Genomic DNA, 11,120 nt, shown 5'->3' on the forward strand with positions numbered 1-11,120 from the left:
AAAGCAACACAACTCATCCGACAAAATAATTAGCCAGCAACCATGAACAAGTTTCAGCGTAGAATTTCTCTTATAACTGAGTAGCAGCTCTTATCCTAGGTGGGTCTGCTCAAAAATATTTGAATAAATCTACTAGCTTCTGGTATATTTTTAGCAAGCCAGATTTTCTACTTTGCTTTCTACCTGAGAAAGGTAGAAAAATCCCACTAAAAGAAACCAGAACTCCAAGCCAGGAATCGTATATCCTGAACCACATGAAGCCCCTCACGGGTTGGGAGAGTCCACAGTAGAAATCACTTAAGCCCCCACCCGACCTGTTCTCAATTCCCCCATCCGTCAAATGAGAACCAATATGAGAACCAGGCACAACCACTAAAACTAGGTGACGAGGTTACAAAAGGAAAGAGCAAGAGTGTTCTGTGAAGGCGCTACAGAAACGTAATGAAATTATCAGCACTGAAAGAATCCTCAATTCCTCAGCAAACTTAAGATTACTTTGTTGCTTACCAACGCGGGGGAAAAAAAAAGAGGTGACCACAAGCAGTCCGAACCCGTCTGGTGACACGTTTCTGAACTCCAGAAGTGTCCGCAGTTTAAGGCGGACAGTCAGAAAGCCAGCGGAGCCAAAGGTGGGCAACTTCTGCCCTCGACCCCCCGCGGAAAAGAGGCGAGGAGAGTTCAAAATCCAACCCGGCTCCGAACCACCTTCCCAGCTGAAGGGATGGGGGAGGGGGGCGGGCTGGGCTCGCCGCTGCCACCTTCAACGGAGCCGCTCCTTGCGCCACCAGAGCCCGGGCCCACGGTGCCACGTCCCGGCCTCCGTCCCCGCCACCTCTCACCCCTCCCCCGGACGCGGGCACATCCTCCCGAGACCGCCCGGCTCGCTTCCTTCCAGGCGCCCCCGGTGGGCCACACCTCGGACCAGGGCGTGGAAGGGGCAGTTAAAGCGGTTGGAACAGTTACCCCCGGACTGGCCGCCCCGGAACCCAGGCCCGGCCCGGCCTCGGACACAGCCTCCGGGTTGGCAGGCTCCCCAGGGACAGGCCTAAGGCGTAGCCGGCTCGGCCCGGCGCCCTCCGGAACGGCCCCGCACCGCAGACTCACCTCCAATGTGTCAAAAGCGCATGTTCGCCGCCGCTCGACCGACGTCTCCGCTCTGCTGGCCAGGCCAGGCCCGCCCAGACGTTCAGCTCCGCTCCCCTCCGCAGCCCTGAGCTCCACTCCGCGTACCTCCGCGCCCGGCTCCTCCCCGACACGTCAGAGGCTGCCTGGGTGTCCGAGGCCATTCTGTGACGCACGGGGGCGGGGTTCTGAGCATGCGCGCGAGCGTGGGGGCGGCCTGGGCGGGGCTGTCGGGAGAATGGCGTCACAGGGGGCCGGGCCAGGCCCGACGGGCTGACGTTAAACAGGCGGCGGCCGTCTGCGCAGGTGAGTTTGCGACCTTCGCGGTATCCTGGAAAGGCTCTGAGTTCGGGAAAGTGGCATCACCGTGGGTGACAACCTGCTTCCCCATCTTCAGCCACTAACCGAGTCCCGCAAGTGACTGTTTCAGTGTTCCCATATATAATAAGATTTCACCTCCGAGTCACCTCCACCACGCAGTAGAATACCAGGCGTATCCTAGTCCCCATCACTCTGACAAAGACCTGTGTTGTTTTTACAGCAATCCCGCTAGCTGAAATTAGCTGAAATTTTATACTACTTCTTGTCTTTCTCCAGTAAAACGTAAGTTCCTTGAGAATCGGAACCTCATTCCTTTTGTCTCCCAGAAGATAACTTGGTGCCATGTGGGCGTTCAAATATTTGTTGATTGAACTCGTTGAGGGCACCAAGGAAATACACATATTTCCACTTGTATATTTTATATACCTAAGCGTATATTTATGTAAGTGTGTGTGTGTGTGTGTGTGTGTGTGTGTGTGTTCATTCCCTTAGGACCTCCAACTAATGGAGTCCATTTCATTTATACATATTCCCCCCAGGAGACTTGGAGAAGGAAGAGAGGGGAAAGGAACCAGCTCAGAAGGAGAATGATGGGTATCTGCTTAGGGAGGGGAAACTTGAATAGAGCTGTTTTTAAAGACAATTTTTGGAACTTTTTGCTGTGTAATGTACAACATAATTCTCTGTGATGTCAGCGCTCTTGGGATTGGGTATATGAGGTTTTTGGACACAGTGATGTGTAAGACAGATTTCAAGGTGAGAACAAGGTGAGCCTGACAGGTTCAGTTATATTTTTGAGGGCATGGACATAAACAGGAACAGCGCAAGATAGATTATAAGAGGTATCCAAGTCAGTGAAAATCAAAGAAATAATTAATGGGGTTGTAGGAAAGCTGACACCTTGAACTAGATTCTGAAAAGCTCATGATAATAAGACTAGTTTGCTTTTGTTCTACCGTTTGTATGTACTGGCAATTGTGTTAAATGCTTAGCTTGCATAATTTAATTCTTAACAATGACCCCATGATATAGGGACCGTTATTACTCCCAGTTTACCAAGAGGAAATCGAGACTCAGCAAGATGGAATTGCCCAAGGTCACTCAGCGAGATAAAAAGAGGACTTAAGGTTCAAACCCACCTAGTCTGGATTGTCTAACTCTAGAAACCAGACTGTTAACCACTACTGTACTTCCACTAAAGAAGGGGGGTTATTGGGACTTCCTGGCGGTTCAGTCGGTAAGACCCTGCCCTTCCACTGGAGGGGCACGGGTTCAGTCCCTGCTCGGAGAACTAAGATCCCACATGCCATGTGGCACAGCCAAAAAAAAAAAAAAGAGGGCTATTAATAACTACCATTTATTGGGCTAGAGAACTGTGCTGAAAGCTTTACATACATCTCCTCACAAGCAGCTTGTGAGACTGAAATTATTACATCCATTTTATATGTTGGAAAACTGAGGCCGAGGAGAGCTGAGGTTTAAACCCAAACAGGTCTCAGTCCACGCCCAGTGACCTGGGACATCACAGAAGCCTATGATCTCATCCTCCAGAGCACAGCCCCAGCCAGGAAAGCAGAGCCCCAGAGGTGAGTAAGCAGGGAGGCCTTCCTACAGATCTGGTGCCAAGACAGACAAGTCCCACCCCAAGAGGAAAAAATAAAGGCTGCAACTCTGGTCCCTGGCTGAAGTCCTTGGAAACACACTGAGTCACCTAATGGCAGGCCAGGCCCTGCAGAAAGTGTTGGCATCATCTTCCAAGGCCACTGCCCCTCCCACCCAGCCTGGACCCAGACGGTAAATTTACCCTTCCAAGATAAGGAATAACCAGTCCATGTTTGATTCAAAAATGCCCACTTCAGGGCTTCCCTGGTGATCCAGTGGTTAAGAATCCACCTGCCAATGCAGGAGGCACAGTTCTGATCCCTGTGCTACATGCTGCAGGGCAGCTTCTGAAGCCCTCATGCCCTAGAGGCCATGCCCCACAGAAGAAGCCAAGGCAATAAGAAGACCATGCACTGCAACTAGAGAGTAGGCCCTGCTAGCTTCAGCTAGAGAAAGCCCATGTGTAGCAATGAAAACCCAAAAACTAATTTTTTTAAATGCCTACTTCTATGCACTCCTATGTTCCTAACAGCACTGTTCACAATAGTCAAGACATGGAAACAACCTAAATGTCTATCAATAGATGAATGGATAAAGGAGGGATGGTATATATATCTAGATATGTAGAGATAGATATCTAGATATAATCTGGATAGAGAGAGAGAGATCTATGTATAGATCTATGCAGGCACACATACAATGGAATATTACTCAGGCATAAGAAAGAATGAAATAATGCCATTTGCAGCAACATGGATGGACCTAGAGATTATCACACTAAGTGAAGTAAGAAAGAGACATCATATCATTTATATCTGGAATCTGAAATATGACACAAATGAATTTATCTGCAAAACAGAAACAAACTCACAGATGTACAGAATAGATGTGGTTGCCAAGGGGAGAAAAGGTGGAGGCAGGAGTTCGGGATTAGCAGATGCAAACTGCATATATACACAGAACAGATAAACAACAAGGTCCTATTGTATAACACAGAAAACTACACTCAATATCCTCTGGTAAGCCATAATGGTTTCATAAAGACTATGAAACAAAATGTATGTATTATATATATAAAAAAAAAACTGAATCACTTTTCTGTACTGCAAAAATTAATACAACATTGTAAATCAACTATACTTCAATAAAATATTTTTTTAGGGACCTCCCTGGTCATCCAGTGGATAAGACTCTCTGTTCCCAATGCAGGGGGCCTGGGTTTGATCCCTGGTCAGGGAACTAGATTCCACATGTCACAACTGAGTTTGAATGCCACAAAAGACCTGATGCAGCCAAATAAATATTTTCTTAAATAACTTTTTAAAATTCCCACTTCTGGTGGGTCCCTAACCCTTGACCCAGCCAGCCATCAACAGCTCAGCCTAGGGTATCCCTGTGCCAAAGGGAAAAGAAAATTCCATTTGTTGCTTTTATTGCATCTTTGGTAGCATCTTAAGCAAACAGAGCTCACCAATTATCCAAAGCAACTCAGACTCCCAATCAGTGCTTCCATCAGAATTTGGCTGTTAAGTCAACAGAAAGGCAGGACATGGGTATGCTGAGAATTTGCTATGAGGGGTTTAGGTTCCAAACCTCCTTGCCATTCCTTCCCTTGCGTGGTATGTCTGAAAATGCAGCCTGCTTCTGCCCTAGCCAGAGCAGGGCAGGGGGGAGGTAGAGTCCCCGCTCTGAGGGCCTTGAAAAGGGCTCTTGCAGGTGTGAAAAATGAGGACAATTTAGGTTGAGCCTGCAAAAGGCCTTCCTCCCAGGGCGCTGCCCCCGTTACTGGTAGCTGGAAGGAAAGCTACCCTTGTCCTCATCCAGGGGCACGAACTGATGTCACCAGAGTCTCTTTCCCCTGTTAGTGGAACCTGAGATCCTGCTGTGCCCCATGAATTTCTTGGGGCTGCCCCATTTCTTCCCCAGAAGCCTACCTGAATAGCAGACTCCTCCCGTTCCAGAACTGTCTACAGCCTCCTGGGCTTCCTGGCTTCAGAGCCTACACTCCCCTGAGTGCCGGTCTTCACTGTCAGCCCCGTCCCCCACCCCAACCCCTTCATGGTCCCTACCCACACCCCAGAGTGACAGCCGCCTCCATGGAACAGCCTGGCACAACACTGTTAATTGCTAATTGGGTTAACACCTGGCAACGCCAAGGGCTGTTAACATCACACCTACATAAACAGTGTGACTGTCCCCAGACAAAAGCAGTATCTGCTCATACACCTTTGCACAGACAAGGTGGCACCAGTTTTGCCTACTCCCAAACCATTCTAATGGAATGACAGGGCTAGGAAGAAAAATGGAGTGTTTCTTACCAGCAACCTGAGCTGATTGTCATCAGGCAATTCACCCAAATTCCCATGACCAGTAAACCAATGAGTCAAAGTTACCAGGAATAAATGATCATTAATTCAACCATTAAATGAATATAATTGAGTGCCTGACACTGTTCTAGGCCCCAGAGATACAGCAGGCAACAAAACAAGCTTAGGGAAGAGAAAGAATGGAAACCAAAAATTAAAAAACATTAGCACGTCAGGCAGTGATAAGTACTGAGGAAGAAAAAAGGAGTCAGAGCTTTTCAATATTTTATATTTAGGATGGCATTTAAGACAGCACCTGGCATGTGGTAGGCCCTTAGCATTTGTTGAAGAATAAAAAACTTGCAGTGAATAAGTTATTTTCATTGCTCTCTTCTGCTTTCTCTATTTTTTTTCTTTCATCAGAGCATTTTTATCATTTAGAACTCTCAACTTTAAAAACTCCTCTAATAAAAAATGAGCAATTAGGAATTCCCTGGTGGTCCAGTGGTTAAGACTCCACTCTTCCTCTGCTGTGGGCACAAGTTTAATCCCTGGTCAGAGAACTGAGATCCCACAAGCCATGTGGTGCAGCCAAAAAAAAAAAGTCCTTCCGCTCTGACTCCCTATGTTATTCTCAGGAGAGATGTTATTCTCTCCTGTACGTATGGGTTGATTCCACAGGTGTAAAGCTTCCACCCTACAATTTATTTTTTTTTAAGGAAACTTTTTTTTTCTTTTTGCCTGCGCTGGGTCTTCATTGCTGCACGTGGGCTTTTCTCCGGTTGCTGTGAGCAGGGGCTACTCTTCATTGTGGTGCGCGGGCTTCTCACTGCTATGGCTTCTCTTATTGCAGAGCACAGGCCCTAGAGCTCAAGGGCTCAGTAGTTGCGGCTCACAGGCTCTAGAGCACAGGCTCAGTAGTTGTGGCGCACGGGCTTAGTTGCTCCCCAGCATGTGGAATCTTCCTGGATTAGGGATCGAACCTGTGTCCCCTGCATTGACAGGTAGATTCTTACCCACTGTGCCACCAGGGAACGCCCCTACAATCTTTTCGATGCCGTATCTTCTGCACATCTTTTAACTGACAGCATAATGATATTTGGGACTTGGGTAGAACCACCTGGGATGTCAACCGTAACTAATCTGGAATGTAAGGATTGCTTCTCCAGGGATCACTTGCCTGGTGACCACTGTCTAATGTTAGGGGAATGATACCTTGACCATTTATCATTACAACCTATTATGGTAAAATGACAGCCCATGGGATCTCAGAAGAAATTTCACATTAGTTTTCATCTATTTCTGTATAAAAACAACACAGGCCTTGATGTCCACTTTGGGGGTTTGTCTTGGTTTTTTTAAAGATCTCTTTTTTTATATGGACCATCTTTAAAGTCTTTGTTGAATGTATTACAATATTGCTTCTGTTTTACTTTTTTTTTTGCCCTTGGGCCTCAAGGCAAGTGGGATCTTCACTCCCCAGCCAGGGATCAAACCTGCATGCCCTGCATTGGAAGGTACAGGCTTAACCTCTGGACCTCCAGGGAAATCCCTCCTCTTTGAAGATTACAAGGGGGCTTGGGGGCCTTTACATGAAAAAATATTTTCCCCTCAAAATTAGCAGAAAAGGCTTTACTCAGGAGAGTCCTGACCACAGAGGCCAATTTTGATCCATAAATGCTTAAATGCAGAAATAAAACATCCCAGGTTTGCTATTAATTACAGTAGAAGTGTCTCTTCTATGAAAAGCAAATGAGGAGGGGTGCAGGCCAGGCAGAAGAGGAGACGTTAAAGTGCTGGGGGCAGGATAAGCGGGGAGCAAGGAAACCCTTTCTTCAAGCATCTTGCTGTTTCAACAACTTTCCAAAGTCTTATGTTGACAGATGGTTATTAAAACCCTGATAAAAAGATGCTAGAGGAAGCAGTGTGAAAGAGGCCCCAGACACAGAGGTGGTGATCAAAGGGTGGCAAGATCCACCCTCCACCCCCAGCCAAAGGTGCAGGCCCCACCCCTTCTCAGGCTCCCCACCCTGGTGTGAGACGCCAGCCCCGCCCCACCTGCGACTCCTCCCTCCCAGCACCTCAGGAATTCAGGTGTTTGTTCTTCTCTGCCAAATCAGCCCCATCACAGGTGACTCTGCTTCCCTTCTCTGAGCCTCAATTTCTTCTGTAAAATGTGATGGTTGGACCAGATGACAATGTTGATAGTTCCCTTGAGTCAGAACCCACCCTGTCTTCCAGGTGCCAAGCACCCTCCTGGGGGCGCTCAGACCCTCCCTCTCCTTGGCCAGTTTGCCCAATGTGATGGCAGGGCCAGCCCAGTCCTAGATGGATGGGGGCCAGTGACCAAGGACATTCTCCTTCCTGCCAACATCCCTTTGCTGCGTCCAGGGAATCGCTGAACCTGCAGATTAAATCACCTTCCAGTGCATCTAATGTCTGCTGTATTCGTTTCCTGAAGCTGCTGTAACAAATTACCACAAGCTTAGTGCTTAAAACAACCCACATTGATTCTCTTACAGTCCTGGAGGTCAGAGGTCCAAAGTGAGACTTTCGGGGCTAACATCAAGGTGTTGGCAGGCCTGGTCCCTTCTGGAGGCTCCAGGAAGAATCAGTTCCTTGCCATTTCCAGCTTCTAGAAGCCACAGCATTCCTTAGCTTATGGCCGCATCACCCCAGCAGCTGTTTCTGTTATCACAGACTCCTTCCACCTCCCTCTTATAAGAACCTTTCTGATTACATTGGGCCCATCCAGATAATCCAGCCCAGTGGGAAGAAGAGGAAGTTCATTCTCTGGGGAAACTAAACCAGAGACGCTCCAGACCTGGGACACTGGGCATACTATGCTCAGTAGCTCAGTCATGTCTGACTCTTTGCAACCCATAGACTGTAGCCTGCCAGGCTCCTCTGTCCATGGGATTCTCCAGGCAAGAATACTGGAGTGGGCAGCCATTCCCTTCTCCAGGGGATCTTCCCGATCCAGGGATGACATCTGTGTCTCCTGCATCTCCTGCACTGGCAGGCAGTTTCTTTACCACTGAGCCACCTGGGAAGCCCCACTGGGCATGCTCGAGCCAGGCTAAGTTAGTCCAATATAAAAGGAAGCAAGAGAGAGGAATGGGATTCTTGAAAGGCTGAATGTCAAATGATGAGACCCCAGCTTCCTTCCCTGATGGTTTCCCAGAATGCCAGCCTGTACCCTCTAGGCAGGAGATCAGAGACCTTTTGTTTATTTATCTGGCTGTGTTAGGTCTTCGTTGTGGCACCCAGATCTTTGTGGTGTCATGCTGGGTCTTTCCACTGTAGCTCACAGACTCTCTAGGCATGGTGTGGGTTTAATTGCCCCATGGCATGCGGGATTTTAGCTCCTCCACCAGAGGTTGAACCCCCATCCCCTGCATTGCAAGGAGGATTCCTAATGCTGGCTCACCAGTGAAGGTCCCTGGAGAACTTTTCTTGACAGAATCATCTCATTTCTAAATCCTTAATCACTACCACAAAGTGCTTTTGCCATAAAAGGTAACATACTCACAGGTTCTGAGGATTAGGACCTAGACATCTTTGGGGGGCTTTTATGCTGCCTACCACATCTCATGCTCCAACGTTACCACCTTCACAATATTTGCCATTTCTGCATATCATCTTTGAATTTTTCTTTGATTCAGACCACTTTCTAAAAAACGAACTTAGGGCTTCCCTGGTGGCTCAGCTGGTAAAGAATCCGCCTGCAATGTGGGAGACCTGGGTTTGATCCCTGGGTTGGGAAGATCCCTTGGAGAAGGGAACAGCTTCCCACTCCAGTATTCTGGCCTGGAGAATTCCATGCACTGTATGGACTGTATAATCTATGGGGTCGCAAAGAGTCAGGGAATTTCACTTTCACCCCAATACAAAATAAATAATGAACTTTATAAAAATAATATCTATGAAATCCTAGAGTTGATGGCTAGTCATATTTTCCCTACTATTTCATAAATACACGACTATCAAGATGTCAAATGTTTATCTCTGTACCACATAACATCACTGTGCGTGCCACCAGTAGTACACAGACTGTCCTTTGGGGAACAAAAATCCAGCCTCCTGATTTTACAGAAGAGGGTAATTTGTCCAAGAAGTCACCAGCAGCAAAGAGCAAGGCTACACCCACGACTTCTTCCTCCTGTCTCTGTGGTCATTAATCACAGCTTGAAAGGATGTCAGCTTTTTCTTAATAGCATCCCTCCCTCGGTGATTCATATCATTTAGGGCTCAGTTCCCCTTCTGCTACACTCACGGATATTTTATATTTGGAAAGTGGGGTTTCCTATTGCCTCCCCTGTGGACCAACATTCATGCATCCTACTTATCAGTGCTGAGCAGAGGGTGTTTACTTGACCTACATCTGGACAGCATCCAGGTCTCAGGGAGGGATACGCTACAAAGGGAGGTCTGTGCTGGTGGTGACTTTGTACTGTGCCCCTTGGCTTGTGTCCCAGCTGCTGACTGGACTTGGAAATGGCTTTTAAGAAGACAGAGTCCTTTCCATCCACAGGGTGTGGGATGATATAATGGCCCTCCTCTTACATAATGATTGACATGCAATAAAAATAGCTTTCATTTATTAGATACTTCATCTGGGACAGGCCCTGTGATGAGTGGGTTACACATATCCATTCACAGCAATGCTATGAAGTAGCTGTAAGTGTTCCCACTTTACGGATGAGAACACCACATCCCAGAGAGGCTGAGCAAGTGGTCCAGGGTCACACAGCTAGTGTGACAAAGTCTGTACTTAAAAAGACACAAGAGAACGTAGAAATCAACCTGAGATGAGGAATGCCAATGAGGAAACCAGAGAGGTTGAGCAACCTGCCCAAAGGCACACAGCTAGTGGCAGACTCAGGGACAGAATTTGGCTCCCCAGCTCTCAGGCTTGTTTGTTTTTCAGATTCTCTCTTGTAAGCTGTTATTTCTCGGATGATTTTTTTCAGAGGCCTGCCCGATCGATTTCTTTTTCTCATCATTGCATACATCTCTCCTCCCTGGTGCTTTTGTCACTCATCATTTTCTGTCTAATTGAAAGCTGTGGAGGAATCTAATGAGAATCCTAGGGTGACCCTTCACCATCTGTCTCTCTGACCTACAGAAAAAAAAGTGCTAGAAAATCTCCATGAGTCTGTATTCATTAATTTGGAATGAGTCATAATTTAACCAGAAAAAGATTAAAGTTTACCTTCATCCTTTCCCCACGAAAAAAAGAGATTGCTAAGCAGATAGTCAGTGGAAAACAAGGTTAGGTGGGGTCATGATCAAAAGAGGAACTTGTTAATGTAAATTTTAAGCCAGTAAGACCCTAAGTGTCCAAAGGGAACTGAGTAAACTCAATGATTGTACACGGTGGAAGACTGGCTAGCCATGACTGTCATAGAACATTGTATAACAATGAGAACAAATTATGATTAGTAAGTCGACAGCATAAATACAAAATAAAATGACTCTGCATTTTTATAAGTATATATCTATGGGGGGAAAAAAGAGATGTGTTTAGTAGCTGTCTCTGTGCGTGCGTGCATGCATGTGTGCTAAGTCGCTTCAGTCACGTCCAACTCTTTGTGACCTCGTGAACTGTAGCCTGCCAGGCTCCTCTGTCCATGGGATGCTCCAGGCAAGAATACTAGAGTGGGTTGCCATGCTCTCCTTCGGTGGATCTTCCTGACCCAGAGATCAAACTTGTTTCTCTTACGTCTCCTGCATTGGCAGGCGGGCTCTTTACCACTGGCGCCACCT

General features: G+C 47.2%; 2 protein-coding genes across 15 annotated transcripts in view; one reads left to right on the forward strand and one right to left on the reverse strand.

Annotated features, from left to right (window-relative positions):
* The window catches only part of NDEL1 (nudE neurodevelopment protein 1 like 1), a 76,960-nt gene that overhangs the window by 33,833 nt on the left and 32,007 nt on the right, over window positions 1-11,120 (reverse strand). For 2 of the 14 annotated variants that reach the window (XM_086358984.1, XM_086358990.1), the window contains exon 1: window positions 1,105-1,259. The exons of 6 other annotated variants lie outside the window; for them this stretch is intronic. The gene's annotated coding sequence lies outside the window, so the exon portion shown is untranslated. Of the gene's footprint in view, window positions 1-507; window positions 935-963; window positions 1,260-4,979; window positions 5,072-11,120 lie in introns of those variants that run through there. 6 more of the 14 variants (XM_086358989.1, XM_086358996.1, XM_086358997.1 and 3 more) reach the window with 6 other exon arrangements.
* The window catches only part of LOC147352060 (uncharacterized), a 27,394-nt gene continuing 16,856 nt past the window's right edge, over window positions 583-11,120 (forward strand). Inside the window, exons 1-2 of the mRNA XM_086359012.1 lie at window positions 583-1,428; window positions 1,664-1,725. Of these exons, the coding sequence (XP_086215138.1) occupies window positions 722-1,399 (678 nt within the window). The 5' untranslated portion in view covers window positions 583-721 and the 3' untranslated portion in view covers window positions 1,400-1,428; window positions 1,664-1,725. The remainder of the gene's footprint in view (window positions 1,429-1,663; window positions 1,726-11,120) is intronic.

Source organism: Bos grunniens, chromosome 19, assembly GCF_055505025.1.
Source record: "Bos grunniens cultivar Pamir isolate PY7600 chromosome 19, Bosgru_T2T1.0, whole genome shotgun sequence".
NCBI lineage: Eukaryota > Metazoa > Chordata > Mammalia > Artiodactyla > Bovidae > Bos > Bos grunniens.